This window comes from Xenopus laevis, chromosome 1S (assembly GCF_017654675.1).
Source record: "Xenopus laevis strain J_2021 chromosome 1S, Xenopus_laevis_v10.1, whole genome shotgun sequence".
Classification (NCBI taxonomy): Eukaryota; Metazoa; Chordata; class Amphibia; order Anura; family Pipidae; genus Xenopus; species Xenopus laevis.
In genome coordinates this window covers 146,285,767-146,303,304 of record NC_054372.1, presented here as the reverse complement: position 1 = coordinate 146,303,304, position 17,538 = coordinate 146,285,767, and the positions used below count along the sequence as shown (strand labels likewise).

At 35.2% G+C, this 17,538-nt stretch overlaps 1 protein-coding gene across 1 annotated transcript in view; it reads left to right on the top strand.

The window, feature by feature from the left end:
* Nucleotides 1-17,538, top strand: part of LOC108705178 (adhesion G-protein coupled receptor D1-like) — a 279,938-nt gene that overhangs the window by 151,800 nt on the left and 110,600 nt on the right. The window contains 2 exon segments of the mRNA XM_041580325.1: nt 1,133-1,206; nt 7,354-7,477. Coding sequence (XP_041436259.1) covers nt 1,133-1,206; nt 7,354-7,477 — 198 coding nt within the window.

Genomic DNA, 17,538 nt, shown 5'->3' with positions numbered 1-17,538 from the left:
GAAAATCAGAATTCTACGATTTTTTATGGTATTGTGCCCAAATTCTTATGATTTATTCATAATATTTCCCAAAAGCTATTATTTTTTTGGGAACCCAGTGCAAAACTCAAAAAAATTCTTCCAGTTGTTATCAGTATATCTTCCATTGACTTTTACATGTTTTCAACAGGTCTGAGTTGGAGTACTTTTTTCATCTGACTTTTAACACAACAAAATCTCTGAAACAATTGTATTATCCCCTTTAAAGGTTAGACTATAAACTATTCAAAGCTTAATAAATAATTCCCCATAAGTTTAAAGTAATAGCTAGAGAAAATGGTTCACTTTTCTCCTTTTCATTTTTGTAAGACTATTGTTTTCTGCCATATAAGATGGTATTAAAGTTATCTTACAATAGTGCCTAAAAGTTTTATGTCCAACCATGTGCTTATAATGAAGTTTCCAAATAAAGAATGCCAGAAAAGCTCTAGGTAAATCTGGCAACTTCCAACCTTGTATAAATGGAGCATGCAAGATATTTATTGATCATGATGATCATTACTAATTTAGCCATTGTGTATATCAAAGCCTATCCCTGTCCACTCATCTGTAAAGTCTTAATGGAATAAAACAAGTTTTTCTTAGCATGGCAACTCCTGAAAGTGTTACATAAAGCTTGCAGGTGCCGTTGTCATAAAATCAATAGCAGGAGCATAATCACAAGCAGCTCACAGATGAACTTTCATGCTCAGTTAAACCAGAGAAACATATTATTTAAACATAAGCCGATTTGCCCTCTATAGAGAGTCCCTTCATAGCTTCTGCTAATAGGAAACGATTGTCGATCAATATTTTTAAATGAAAAAGTTCTCCCCTGATGTAACCTGCTTTGAAATGTTGTTGTTTGGAGTTAAGAATTTCCTGCAAGTAACTGCTCTAATCTATTATGTACCATTGTTGTTAGCCTACAACCATTATATAAATAATAACAATAATGCATATGAATGAACAACTTTGAACAACAAATAATTAAACAAATGCAACTGTCTTGTACATTTCTGTTGATTTGAATTACTTACTTCCATTAAAACAAAACAAATTTTGCTAAAATGAGAAATAAACTATTTTGCCTTTTTTTAATTTTATTTTTTAGACTCCTAAACTGTATGCTGAAGCCGTGAATGACAGTAACCATGTCTATATGTACTGTTCCTTCTTAAACTTCAGGTATGTGTTGCTATCAATCTAATCATTTCCAAGAGCTATCTTCATACACTGAGAGGAATATTTATCAAAATCAGAATTTAATGGAAAAAGTCTGACCAAACTAGAATCCACGATTGGAGCTTATTTATAGTTAAAAAAGCATGATTAAATCAGATCAGGAACAAACACAAAAAATTCCAAGTAGGATAGGGACTTCTCCCATTGACTTATATACAACCTCGGTAGGTCTGAGATGCCGGATTTTGGATTCAGACTTTTTCCATCCTCGGGGTATAATAAATCTCCATTTTTTTTTTTTTTTTTTAAATTCAGACTTTAATAAATAACCCCCTGAAAGATTGCAGAGAAATATATTTCTTAACTATCAACAATATGCATGGAAGACATGTTTCCATTTAAAGATTTTTTGCCTTCTGTAGAGCTGTGAGGGATCTTTGCAAATTCTAGATGATAATATATTCTGTAGTACTGTAGGTTTTTTAGTCACCTGAAAGTTGGGGTCAATATTACAATGTTGCTTTGGTTGTAGGGGTTCCATTTACAGTTTTTATAATTTTGTTTGTCTAGCTATGACAGGAAGACCTAAGACTACAGTAGCTATAATGATGATTAACCTCTATTCTAATGGGCATTATTTAAAAACAAGTGCTATTGATTTTGCACAAAAAAGTGAAATTGAATTACAAATCCATATTTAAAAAGCTTCACTACGTCAAAGGAACACATTTATCATTGGATAAATTACATATGTAAACACTTAAACTGCTTTTAAACGTAAGCCTCAATTACATATGCAAAATTCTATACCTCAAGGGACTATTGAAATGAATGGAAACAAAGTTAGATTATAAAAATAAATATTTATACAAATGGCTTTGTTATTATTAACATGTATTTATATAGCGCGAACATATTGCGTAGCACTGTAAAGTAAATGTGATTATACAACTAAATCACATGAATTATATACATAGAACATATGGAGTTACATACATCACAATCAATACCGGTACAAAAAGGCGAGGAAGGCCCTATGCAAAAGAGCATACACTCTAAAGGGAAGGGAGTAATACACAAGGTGTGGGAGTGGGCAAGATCGAATTAAGTTGGTGAGAAATGTGGTACTGTATGTGGTGTTGCGTTTGATCGTTAAGCAGAGTGAGGCTGTGAGGAGGTAATGAGAGAAGAGTTGAGTAGCAGGTCAGTAGAGGAGCGTAGTAAGCGGTTGGGTGAGTATATAGAGATGAGTTCAGAGATGTAGGGTGGGGCAGAGTTATGAAGTGCTTTGAATGTCAGAGTCATTAATCTGAATTTGATTCTGAAAGGTATTGGAAGCCAGTGCAGGGATTGACAGAATGGCGTGGCAGAGGAGGACCGGTTGCTGAGGTGTATGAGCCTCGCAGCAGTGTTCATTATGGACTGGAGAGGTGACAGTCTCTAGCGGGGAAGGCCAATTAAAAGAGAGTTACAGTAGTCTAGACGTGATATGATGAGAGAGTGAATAAGAATTTTGGCAGCATCTTGGGTGATAAATAATCGTATTTTGGACATGATCCTTAGGTGGAAGTGACATGATTAATAAGTGACTGGATATGAGGAGTGAATGACAGGGCAGAATCTAAGATAACCCCAAGGCACTGGGCCTGGGGAGAGGGGGTGATAGTGGAATTGTTGGCTATGATGGATACTTCCGGGATGTTACTGGTGTTAGTTGGAGAAAAGAGAACCATTTCAGTTTTAGAGAGGTTTAATTTAAGGTAGCATTGCGACATCCAGGTAGAGATAGCGGACAAGCAGGAGGAGTCACGAGTTAGGAGTTCTGGGTTGAGATCAGAAGATGAGAGATAGATCTGAGTATACATACGAGTTGATAAATTTGCCGAGGGAGGAAGTATAGAGGGAGAATAGTAATGGTCCCAGGACAGAGCCTTGAGGAACCCCAACAGAAAAAGGTAGGGGAGAAGATGCTACTCCGTTGTAGGAGACACTGAAGGAATGATTGGTGATGTATGAAGAGAACCAGGACAGGGCTGTGTCACGAAGGCCAAGCGAATGGTAAAAACACAAAACATGCATAATTTAGACAATTTTACTTCACCCCTTAGTGGTAGCTTTATTAATATTCTATTGATACAGGATGCTTGGAATAGACATTCTTCACCACATTTATACTGCATTTAGAAATTTGCCCCTAAGTTTGCCTATAGTCTTTCTTGACAGCAAACATTAAGCATTTAGGCACAATTATGCAAAAAAAAAAAAAAAAATTACAAGTGGGCAAGTTTACTTCAAAATGTCGACACTAAGCAACTTAAAGGGGCACATCTACTAAGCTCGAGTGAAGGATTCGAATATAAAAAACGTTGAATTTCAAAGTTTTTTTTGGAGTACTTCGACCATCGAATAGGCTACTTCGACCTTCAACTATGACTTCGACTCGAACGTTTCAAACTAAAAATCGTTTGACTATTCTACCATTCCATAGTCGAAGTACTGTCTCTTTAACAAAAACTTTGACTACCTACTTCGCCACTTTAAACCTACCGAGCACCAATGTTAGCCTATGGGGACCTTCCCCATAAGCTTTCTAAGGTTTTTCTGATCGAAGGAAAATCCTTCGATCGATGGATTAAAACCCTTAGATCGTTCGTTCGAAGTATTTGCGGTAAATCCTTCATATTCGATATTCGAAGTCGAAGGATTTTACTTCGATGGACGAATATTGAGGGTTAATTAACCCTCGATATTTGACCCTTAGTAAATGTGCCCCAAAATGTGGAGAACATTTTATTTTTGGAAAAAAAACAACTATGGAATTTTAAAATGATCATAGGGAAGAAATCAATGCTAGAAAATGCAAATGAGAAAAGGAGTTCACTGGTGCTTTCCAGAGCCAGATTCTCGGTAAGTAATACATATGCCCCTAGGTGTTCAGCCAAACCAAATCAAAACCCTTACGATTAATATGAATTTAAAATCCTTTTCTGAAATTTGGCTGAATCCTGGATTTGTTGCATGCCTAGTTAATGCAAATACCTTTTCATGGTCTTTAACAAAAGCTCAAAAGTAAACCAGACATAAGATTTACAGTTGAGTAAGCCAGAATAACTGGAGGAGCTGGTGGCTTGGTCAGCTTCCTAAAAGCACAAGCTTAAAACTACTGAAAATGCTGTTTTATAATAAATTTTATAAAGCTGTCAAAATTGCCTCTTCTGTCAGTTAATGCATCTATTTGTACAGTACTTTGGAGTTTATTGTCTAATGTGTATTTTGAAAAAAATGAATTCTATTTTAGTAAAAATGATATGGAAATATCATATGCTATTATTATGACATTTGGAATTCTGATACTTGAATTTTTCCAACCTATTGTCAATATTAAACACTTCCAAATGCAACAGCATTTCAAATACAAAAATATGCAGGATATTCCAACTTGTTGGAACCCCATACCTTTCCTGCAGCATAGGACACTGGCACCAATTTCAGTACTTGGCATTATAGTGTATGGCTGGATTACAAAGAAAAAAATGAATCATATTGTTTATACAGACTAAGTATTGAATATACTGATCACACCAATCTAATACTCAATTATATAATACAAAGACAACATCATTTTCTCTTGGCAATCTTCCCTAGTTCTTTCTGCATACTTAGCTAAACAGAATTTAAAGAAAATTTTGAATTTTTAAAGTAACCATTAATTCCATAGGTATAATTGTTAGATTCTATAATGGTAATGCAGTATTTACTGAATGAATAACTTTTGGGAAAATAACAATTTTAGATCCACATACTTTAAAAGACCAAGGTCTATTTGAATTTGTGAATTTTAGAGAGTTTTATTTTAAATTCAAATAAATTTAACATTTTACACAAACTTTCTAAATAAAAATAAGAAAAACTTGAATTGAATATATTGATTATATCTGCCCAGGACATCTCCCATTTACTCTACATAAACTCAGCAATTTTTAGATGCCTATTTTTTTTTGAGTTTTTGGCTCTTAATAAATCTTTAAAATGCAAGGTTTTGGAATTCTAATTTGAATTTGTGAGTTTTATCTTAAAAACGTATTATGACAGCAATTCAAATTTTAACATTTATAAATCAGCCATATGGTATCTTAATATAAAATATTGTACCTTGACATTTTCAGGTTAAACTATAATGTGATGCACTACTATTTAATTTGTGCAGGCCCATATATTAAAGGTCAATTTTTAGTGGTTTTAGAGCTTTTGGAAACCATGTTTAAACTCTACTTCTCTAAAATAATGAATGCCATGGAAGTTATCAAAAAATCTGATGATAAAAAGTAGGAAGAGAAAAAAATGCAGAACAATGCTCTAAAAAATACAAATATCTCTATAATCTCCAAAATTAGATTTTTTGAGATAATAACTAGTAAAAAAAATGGGTCCAGTAGAATCAGTGCATTTGTGTACTACTTTTGTATTAGAGATCTTTGTGGTTTTTACACTTAGGGGCAGATTTATCAAGGGACGAATTTCTAAGTGATAAATACTCTGAAATTCGACCCTCGAATAAATATACTTCGAAGTCGAAGTATTTTTCACCGAATTTGGCCATCGAACGATTGAATGATTTTAGCATACGATCTAACGATTTTACTGCGATGTGTGAAGAAAAATGCTGTAGAAGGTCCCCATAGGCTAACATAGCACTTCGGCAGGTTTAATTTGGCAAAGTATTGAAGTCAAAGTTTTTTTAAAGAGACAGTACTTTGATTATCGAATATTCTAATATTCGAACTATTTTACTTCAAATCGAATTTGAAGTAAATTCGAAGTCGTAGTATCCTATTCGATCCAAAAAATTACTTTGAATTTCAAATTTTTTACTTCAAAAATTCCCTTGAATTCACTTCGACCCTTAATAAATCTGCCCCTAAATAAATCTCAATTTTTTAGCAATCAACAGAAATAAAAAAGCTAAATTTTATTATAAAGAAAATATGATTCGTAAAAAAATTGAAATCTGAATTTTGGACTCAATTTTTAAATAAAACATATACCATGGGATATTATGGCTAGGACTTCAACCCATTAATTGTTGAACAATTGCTGTCAAAGATTTGGTCATGCCCCACTTTAGCTCATACCAAGTCTTTTTCTGTAAGATAATAGTGTAAATATCAGTGAAAATCGCACTCTGACTTTCAAGATAGCATCCAGTGTAATGTAGAATAGGAAATAGGTATTGTTTCTAGCTGGCCATTAGGTTAATTAAAAGTGTCCTGCACAGGGTTTGTTCCAGTACAACTAGCAACAACACATTTTGTATATTTACCTATATCCTATATGAAAGCTGTAATTTTCCTACCTATTCTTTTCAACACATGTTTTTTTTAAAAAAAAAAGGTAATCCATGTGAGACTGAAGAGATTTAGACAGCTTGGAAATGTTGGAAAAGGACTTGTTCTATTTTAGTTAATGTAGTATTGATGTATTTACAATCATTAAGCAAATACAGTAACATTGAACCAGCTGGAAAGTGTACCTGACCACCTTCAGAAGTACTTATTCATGTAAATGGTATATGCCTGGAAGTGCTGGTTTAAAGATCCTAATTGCACTCACACCTACAAATGTTGGGCAACAAGCTTCCATGTAACACTGCCCTTACTTGCAAAAGTCATTTTCTTTTAAAGTGTTTATTAGTGCAGTGTATTGGCTAACAATTGTGTTGTGTTTAGCTTTCTAGAAATAGAGCAGCCTTTTCAGAAGTACAGTGAATATTATTTGTAAATGCTATTTTTTTTTTTTTTTTGGAAACAGGACAGGTGAGTAATGATGGGCAAATTTGGGCCGTTTTGCTTGGCCGAAAACTGCGAAAAATTTGCGAAAATTTTAAAACTCCTTTTAGACGCTGGCGTCCATTTTTTAAAAAAAAATGTTCGCGGCAGTTTTGCAAATTTATTCGCTGGCGGCGAATCACGGGAATTCGCCGCAAATTCGCGCCAGCCCAATAAATTCGTCCATCATTACAGGTGAGGGAATGAAATCTCTAAAAAAAAAATGTAATTAGATCTATATAGTAGCCATGTACTAGCAACTTGTAAACTTCATCGATAAATAGAGTTGCTAACCTTTCATTCATTTTGGGGAATCCTTTTACAGTTCGGGCTCTGGAGTATGGTCAAATAAAGGTTGTGTTCGTGTTGAAGGCAATTTGAATTACTCTGTCTGTCGCTGCAATCATCTTACCAACTTTGCTATTCTGATGCAGGTGGTCCCGTTTAAGGTAAGAACGATGATAATGTTTTTTTTAATTATCCCTAATAATTTGGATATTTGAAATAAAGTTAATTATTTATTGACTTATAGTTTTATATTATCCCTCAAATGAAAGCAGTTCTTATCTAGAAAATGCGTTCATAATAAAGAAGAGAAAAATCAGTGAAGGACCTCTATTTATTTCTTCAATAAGGTCACAACAAACAGAGATCCTATCATAGGAACATTGTCTAATGCTTTTCATACCAGACATCCTTATTTTTAAGCTCCTCGGTTCTCACAAACAGCTACCTGATTTTCTCTGCCAGTTGGTGAAAGGCATGTAGGAGAGTAATGGAGTATCATAGCAATTAGTGTATGCTGGCAGGTCCAAATGGTTGAAAATGGGTCTGAGACTTTTCTAATAGCTAGAAGCAAATTTAACTTAATTAGCAAGTGTGTGAACTATGTCATACAGCTGTGTGTCTATGCTTTACATCATTCTACATTTAGAAATATTGTTTAATTACAAATTACATTAATGAATGACATGCATTAGCAAGTTTAGATGCATTTTTTGCAATGTTTCAATATCTCTCTGGGAATTACTTTTATAGAAGAAGGATACTTCCAAAACCTTGTAAAAGAAATACAGGTATGGGATCCCTTATCCGGAAACCCGTTATCCAGAAAGTTTCGAATTATGGAAAGGCTGTCTCCCATAGACTCCATTATAATCTTTAAAAATGATTCCCTTTTTCTCTGTAATAATAAAACAGTACCTTGTATGCGATCCCAACTAAGATATAAGTAATCCTTATTGGAAGCAAAACCAGCCTATAAAGATCCGTAATCCGGAAAACCCCAAGTCCAGAGCATTCTGGATAACAGATCCCATACCTGTACAACAAAATAAATTAATAACCTCGACGTTAGTGAGTGACTGGTGTACATATATGAACTTACTCTCTTCCCGTGTGGCTTAGTTTGTCAGAAAAGCAAGAAAATTCCTCCCTCTCAAATGTTCATGTCTTTCATTAGGATATCTTTAAAAAAAACTTACAAACGTTTGTGAAAAGGTACAAATGTAATAGATAAGCAGCCTTGGTATAGGTTTCCGGTCTAGAATATCATCTACAGTTATTGTGACATATGATCTTTTAAATGTATTATGCCTTTGATTTTCAAGATTCCTCCTCAAGTAGGATAAGGAGAGTCAAAGTTATCTTTCTGATTGTTAACATTTGAAGTGGCTGGGCCCTCAGTTCCGCCTACTGTCATTTTTCAGAAGGAGGAAGTAGGCTTTAAATACATTTTCCTGACCCTACTGAGAAAGACAGACTGGTTTCCATGGAAATGTCACTAATATTCTTGGGCTTTCTTTCAGATTCAGAGTATGTTACAAGTATAATCTGTGAAATATGAGAAATAAGGATGTCCTTCCATCAAATGAAATACTTAATTCAATACCATGATTCAATACCATCAAGCTAGTGTTATTTCTAAAATTAGAAGGATATTACACAGGCTTATGCTTTGAGCATCATGGGTTATGAAACAATTGCCTGTTGGCTCTTCGGTTGCACTATGGTTACACTATGCTGTGGGATAAACATCCCACAAGACCAGAGGCAATTACCTTTAGCTTCACCATATAGCTGGAGATAGCATTTGAATCAACATGCGAATTTCAAATTGAAATAACGTCGAAATCTGAATTTAAAAAGACCAACCGAAATCAAGTCAAAGTTTTTTTTTTTTTGGTCGAATAGGTACATTTTCAATCGAATAGGTCCGTATTTTGGCCGAATTAGAATCATACAAATCGAATTTAAACTAAGCATTTAATTATAGAAGCTGGCTTTAGAACTCACATACCTGTTCAAATATTGCTCTTTTTTTAAATTCCTGTTCGTGTAGTGTCTCTACTATACTAATTGTTTAATGCCTGTATTAATAGACTTTTGGTTTGGTTTCTGTGCCTCAATATTGTGCCAGCACTTAAAATCCTTAGGGAAAAAGTTGACATTATTGGAGACCTTTCTGAAATGCCAGCATAAGGATCTAACCTTGTTACATATTTTATATCTACAGTAAAATTTATTTATGTGCCAATTCCATGTAAAGTCCTCCACTGGCACATAAAACCGGAAGGAATTAAAGTAACAAATACCATCTATTACTCTGACATTTATCATTCCCTGTAGTCATTACGGTGCTATGCTGTTTGGACCTCAGTGTACTGTCTTTCTGGATTTCCGTGCTTTATTTCAATGGTGAAAATTAAAATGATTAAACTTACAGGCTAGGCTGCATTATATTGGAAAGCTACAACAAATTCTTTCAATAATAAAAGTACATTTTGGCACTAAATGCACTGCATAGGAGACACATAGCTTCCAATTATAGTTTTAAAATATAGTTAACATTTCCAGCTTGTCACAGTTCTTCTTTATTTGATTATTCTTCTTTATTTTGTTTGTGGTCAATGCCTTAGTAACCATATGTTCTATATATTGTCATAAAAATATGGATAAGTTCTATGGTATGCATGGCAAGGACACAAACATGCGCAAACACATTTAGTCATGGCTGAATTTTCTCTTTCTCGTAAAGAAGTTCTGCAAACATTCACATGTTTTATCTAATGCAGTGAAAAAAATGCCCATTCAATATTTAAATTGGTCACTAAAAAACTTCAAAAAGTCTATCATAGTTGGCATAGCTGGGGGTATTTTTACATCTGAGCTATAGGCCTTTGCCTTTAATAGTCTTAAAGGGGACCCGTCACGCAACAAAAAATATTCAAAGTCCTATTTTATCACATTAGTCAAGCAAAGTGAACTTTAATTACACTATATAAATTATTTAAATCTTGTTTCCTTCATTCTGGGAATCCATAATTACAGCAAGCAGGCAGGAGACATTTTGTGCACACTGTTATTAAGGCAAGCCTTGCATCATCTCAGAATCTTGTTTGTGCACCAGAATGGGGGACCCAATGTCCAGCCCCATGCCCTGGCTACAGAATTAAATGGTGAAGAGAATAGGGGAATGTGTGGAGAGCAGTGACATCTAGGAAGTGCTGAATAGAAAGTGAAAGTAATTGTCTGCCCCACCTCTATGACTAAGGCATAGGGGAGGGGCAGACAAGAGTTTTGATTGACAGCTGAGATTTTTAAATTAGATTACAACAGCTATGAATGCTTTAATACAAAATAGAAATTGGATGTCATTTTTAATTTGAAAGTTACTTTTAGGGGGTTATTTACTAAACCCCCGAATGCAAAAAAATTCATGATGTTTTCTTATAAAATCTGACTTTTAAAAAAAATCATGAATTTTTCAGGATTTATTAAACCTCGAGGATGGAAAATTCAGAATCTTAAAATCCGGCATCTCAGACCTGCATATAAGTCAATGGGAGAAGTCCCAATGATTTTTTGATGTGCGCTGGGTTTTTGTAAATACCCCAAAGTTTTGGGAGTTTTCGTAGTGAAAAATCCGAAAAAACAGTGAAAAATCAAAAAAAATCTTGAAAAACGGATTGTATTAATAAATAAGCCCAAAAAACCCGTGCGGGTTTGGTCGGAGTTTATTTCAGAAAATATTGAGATAAATTCAGACTTTGATAAATAACCCCCCTGTACAGATTTTTGTGTCTTGGTGACAGGTCCACTTTAATTAATCTAGCCAATCTCCAGCACTTGAATATGCAACAAAAAATAATTTCCCTAGATTTAATGCAAATGTCTATTGATGAGTGAATCTGTCCCTTTTCGCTTTGCCAAAAAATTTGCGTGAACGTAAACTCCAAATGCATTAAACTCAATGGGCGTTTTTCTTGTGGTGACTTTTTTTGTCTCAGTAACTTTTTTGTCTTGGCAAATTTTTTGTCTCTGCAACTTTTTTTGTCCAAATGGATTAAAGGCAATTGCCATTTTTTCTTATGGCGACTTTTTTGTTACGTTGAAAAGTTTTGTAGCGGATTTTTGCAGCAGTTTCGCAAAAATTGGACGCAAATCCATGCCTGGTGAAAAAAATTTGCTCATCACTACAAATGGCTCTTCACCAGAATGGTGGTGACACTGTGGAACACTCTACAGTTTGCTGCATTGTGGATATTATTACTTTTGTGAAAAAAAAATCTTTTTTTTCAAAAAGAGCCAAATTGCACAATTATTCCTACAATAAAGAAAACAAACACATGCATTGTAAATGCAGTTTAGCTGCATGTTTCATATTGTTGTATTTTTTGGCAAGTTACAAAGCAATGTCCTATGAATTAGCTTTTTGTTTATACTGTATTAGCTTATACTGAGATGTGTAGTTCTAAAATTAATTCAAACCAGTCTTGTGGAGTCTTGGGAATCTCGAGACAAGAATCTGTCTCTCCATTTTATTGCCAGCAAAGTTTTATATAACCATAGGGACCATCAAACATTATTTGCCTTTTTTTTGTTCATCTGCATGTTTAATTAGGATTTATTTGAAGCAGTTTGTTCAGGGGTTGTTTCCAAACCACTATAAAATTGGCAGATTGCTTCTAAAATAAACATAATATTGTCTTTTTTCACCTTTGTAACTACAGTATCTATGTTGCCATTAATGCAAGCATTCTTGAAGAAGCAGTGTAATGATCTGTAGTTTCACATGGAAGTGCTGTAGGATATTTTTTATAGCAGGGCAGGTTGATAGAGTAATAAAGTTAAACTCATATCCCAAATAAACACGTCAGTCATCATATGCACACACATTAACAGGGAATCATTTGCTATTTCAAGCTGTCGTATGCTAATAACATTGGTTCAGTTTTGGGTCTGATCTCCCTAGAGGAATATTAACTGTGCTCAGGAGACAGCATCACAGATGTGCAAATATTTCCCTAGTGAACATAAAACTGATATATTCCTACTTGGAAAAAAATAAACGTTTTCTGGAAAATTAAAGAATCTGCCAACAACAATATATGTTAACCAAGAACCAGTGAAATGATCAACCAATAATTTTTCAATTTTTAATGAAAATCACAGTTCCTTGACTTCCTGTCTATTAATTTGGAACTATCGTAAAATAAACCTGTTAAAGGAATAGTAACTGTTCGGTTCCTTTAAATCATACTAAAGGCCACTGGATAGCTAAATGTCTAGAAAAAAACAGAGAAAAAGCTGAGCGATTTAATTTATAGACATTTTGAATTGTTAGGGTTTTCTGAGCTCTCCCTTCCCCTTTTGTCTTAGCCATTGCGTCCTTCCCCTGATCCTGTTCACTATATGCTCTAAGTGCCCTACATAAACCCACAATAGCATTTATCTCATTAACCCCTTCCTTGCCTGCTTCCCACTTACCCACCCATTTTACCTTTAATTTGACTGCCCCACTTTCTAGCTCAATCAATTCTTCTTCTCGTCACATTGCACTCCCAGTTGCTGACCTTCATAATTCTCTTTGCTTGCTTTAAATCTAAAACTGTTATTTACATTAAGGAATACATAAAGCTTAGTAAAATCAAAAATGTTGATTTAATTTTTTGAAATGGCTGATAATTCACACAGGTAGAACAGCAGCATTCTTCATTACAGTTATTATAAAGTAATGCTTCGGGTACTGCATACCTGTAAGGAATTATACTGTACAAAAAAACAAAATAATGTGTACTTTGTAATGTGTAGGCAGATAATACACCAGCTAAGCTCTGATTTCATAGATTGTACCAAAGCTGCACATTTTTAATATACAGGTGTTTTATTTTCTCCTTTATAAACAAAAAGTAATATGCACGGATAAAGTAGCTTATAAAATAATATTTGGTGATTTAACTGGCTCTACAAAGGTTTATGTGTATTAAAATATTACATTTATTTGGAGCCCACATATAGTAGAACTACTTTTGCACTCTCTGAAAGTCATTTTTCTATATCTGAATTCAAGAAAAATATACTAAAGGCGCTTAAACTCATTACAGATGACTAATATATTATATATATTTATGTAAGGTATCATTAGCATCTCTTAGTATAAAAATATACCTTGTGTATTCTTTGATGGTTAATACCCAGTTTAAAAAGACTTATAGTAATACTGTATTTGTATTCACTACCTCCACCTTTGTTAGGTCCAGTGGCATTTTGTAAGTAAGAACATTGGTTTAATAGTTCTAAACCAAGTTATTTATACAGTAATAAGTATTAGTAGTAGTAGTTTGTAACTAGCTATAAATTGAATTCAGGTTTCCATTTTGGTGAGGGTTTCTTGTACAGTTATTGGATCCTGGGGTGTTTATATAAATGGCCTGCAGGTGTCACTGTGCACAAGAGTTATACTGTGTATACATAGGACTATCAATACTGTTTAAGCGTTATAGAGTTGGAAGTTACTGTTGTGTAATGCTGCATGAGTCTGCTAATAAACCACTGTTATACTCTACTCATCCTCGGCTACCAAAACATAACAAATTGGCGACAGGATGTCTCTTCTACCTCTGCAGCAACCTGCAGCTTTTCTTCCAAACCCTGGTGAGCCCACCATACCTTTTACTGCTTGGATCTGTATGTTTGAAAATTACATTATTGCTGCTGACCAAGGCTACTCTATAAGGGAGACTGTCTCACAGGAACTAAAGAAACTGGTAGAGCAAGATGTGATTGAAAAATGAGAATCCTCTAAATGGGTTTCACCAATTGTTGTAACAATGAAGAAAACTGGAGGTATTCAATTGTGTGTTGATCTCCATGAACCTAATTAAGCAGTTGTTATGGATAATCATCCCTTGCCAGACATTGCCACACAATATTTTCAGAACTCCTAGGAGCAAAATTCTTTTCTTCTCTGGATCTTCAGAGTGATTATCGTCAATTACTATTTACTGCATGAGGAGAGCAGAGACCTCACTGCATTTATCACCCATGATGGTTTGTTTCAGTTCAAGCATGTACCTTATGGACTGGCTTCAGCACCGAGTTGTTTTCAAAGACCAATGTTCTCTATACTCCATGGCATACCTGGTGTAGAATGCTACTTGGATGATATAATTGTCTACGCTCCAACTATGGATCTTCATTACAAGTACCTAGAAAAGGTTCTGAATGCATTGATTCTGCCGGACTGAAACTGAACCTTTCCAAATGCCACTTCAGACAAACTCAGCTGTCATTTCTGGGTCATATGTCATTTCTGGGTCATATAATCTTACAAGATGGATTACTGGCTGACCCTGACCATGTCAACGCTGTTACACAAGCACCTACTCCATCTGATTTCCAGGACCTTATGAGCTTTCTTCGGTCTTACTTCATGGTATTCTAGGTTTATTCCCAACTATGCTTCAGTTGTGGAGCCACTTAGAGCACTGCTACGTGGAACTTTAAGTCTGGTGTGGTCGGAGTCTGCTCAACATTACTTTGAATTAGTGAAACAGCTAATTGTGAACAGTCCAGCGCTAGCTTTATTTGATCCTGCACTACCCACTATGGTTACTACAGATGCTTCAGACCACGGCGTTGGTGCAGTTCTCACACAGATCCATGCTGATCATACACAGAAAACTGTTGCATGTGCATCCAGAACACTTACAGAGGCAGAGCATAAGTATTCAACTGTTGAACAAGAAGCTCTAGCATGTATTTGGCCAACAGAAAATGGAGAACCTACCTATGGGGTGGAGAATTTACCTTATGCACTGATCATAGCCCTTTAACTACACTGCTTACAACAAAGAGACTAGGAAGAGCTGGAATGCGTATAGCTAGATGGTCAGCAAGGCTACTGAATTTCAACTACAACATGCAATACAAACCAGGTTTGAAAAATATTACTGCTGATTTTTTGTCACGTTTACCTGCAGCTTTTGATACCCTGGATGAGGACATAGAGGTTGTAGCATTGATTGATTTACTATCATCTACTGTTACAGCTGCTGATTTTAAGCAAGCTTGCCTCACATGTCCAATTCAAGTAAAACTACGGGACATCTTACAAAGCAAATGGCCAAATGCTGAGAAGAAACTCAGTCCTGATCTTCAACCTTACTACAGGATTAGACATAAACTGTCCTTAGTAGATGGCTATGTTGTCCATGGAGCTCACCGTTTACTGGTACCAGAGACCTTGCGAGAAAAGCTCATACAAATTACACATGAGAGTCATCAAGGAATTGTACGTACAAAAGACTACGAGAACTATACTGGTGGCCAGCAATGGATGCTGATGTGGTAACTGCCATTCATTCTTGTGTTACTTGTCAGAATCATGACAAAACAGCTATCACACATACATCACCACTTCAGCCAGTACCATTCCCTGATTCAGCATGGGAAAAACTTGCTATTGATATTGTCGGTCCTTTTACAGATGCTCCTATAGCCTGTAGATTTGCTATAACCTTGATAGACTATTACAGTAAATGGCCTGAAATTGCATTTGTTTCTCATATAACATCAGCTACAATAATAACATTTCTGTCTACAGTCTTCAGCAGAGAAGGTAATCCAAAGGTGTTAAAATCAGACAACGGACCACAGTTTGTCTCATATGAGTTTGAATCCTTTCTGAGAGAGAGGAATATTGTGCATAGGAACCTTCAGTGTATTACCCACAAGCAAATGGAGAAATCGAGCGATTCAACAGAAGTCTGAAAGAAGCACTACAGAGAAATCTTACTGGGAAATCTTGGAAAGTATTTACAACAGAGTTCCTATATAACTACAGAGCAACGTGCCATGCAACAACCCAATCATCTCCAGCTGAATTTTTACATGGCAGAATGATGCGCACTAAATTACATGTTGCAGACATCAAACTTCCACAAAATACTGTGCCTACAAAAAATACTGCTGACATTGTCAAACATCAACAAGCCAAATGCAAGGCTTATACAGACAGAAAACGTGGTGCAAGAGAAGTGCATTTTCAGCCTGGATCTTTAGTCAGAATTAAGAAACCAGGACTACTGAAACAAGGACAATCTAAATTTACTACACCACTTGAAATGAGACGCCAGCAAGGACCATGCACATATGAACTGTCTGATGGTCACATATGGAATGCAAGTCATCTTGCTCCTGTTAGGAATGACTTTGAAGAAGCTCCATTTGATGAAGGACATTTTCCTACCCCTGATGCCAACTGCAATGGGCCTGAAGAAAGTGAACTTATAAGGCGTACTGAGAGAATCAGAAAACTACCTGCATGGACCCAGGATTATGTGATGTGAAGAATGCATAATACTGCTTTAAGATGCATACTGTTTAATTGTTGTTGTTCATCTGCCCAAATGCTTTCCTACTATAGGGGGAATATCTGGTGTTTATACAAATGGCCTGCAGGTGTCACTGTGCACATGAGTTATACTGTGTATACTTAGTACTAGCAATACTGCTTAAGAGTGATAGAGTTGGAAGTTACTGTTGTGTAATGCTGCATGAGCCTGCTAATAAAGCACTCTTATACTCTACTCATTCTCAGCTACCAAAACATAACAAAATTATGGGAGGGCCACCTCCCATACAGCCCATTATAAGTAGGGATGGACACATTTTTTTGCAATGTTTCGCCGAAAAAATAAAAAGTGTGTCAAAATAAAAAGTTGCTTTAAAGAACTTTAATGGGCATCAGACCCGCCTGCAACTGCGGGGTCTGCTTCCTCTATAGTTATGTCACTTTGAATGGTAATAGTATCAACTATTCCACTTAATAAATCTGTTGTTGTTTAACCAAAAATACCATCTATAGTTTATATATTTTTTTTTGCCACAGTTTTTTTGCCTACAGAAAACCCAGATGTTTTCAGCAAATCTGTACATAATTGCTCATTACATTCTGTAGAACAGTAGTAAAAGGCAAGTGGCACATATTGTGCTTGATCAGCTCCTGTGCAGCCAGGTAAAGTGTTTGAATTTGCTCTGCTCTCTCACTGGCTATAAATACATACAGTTAAATGTCTGTATGTTCTTGACAATTACATTATTGCAAGAAATATTATCATGCTCACTTAATTATGCTGGAACCTCTCTAATTCACTTCAAAAGGATATCTAGTAGTGGCTCTCTAACGTGGCTTTCTGCGTGAGAGATCCTGTTACCAGTTGTTGAG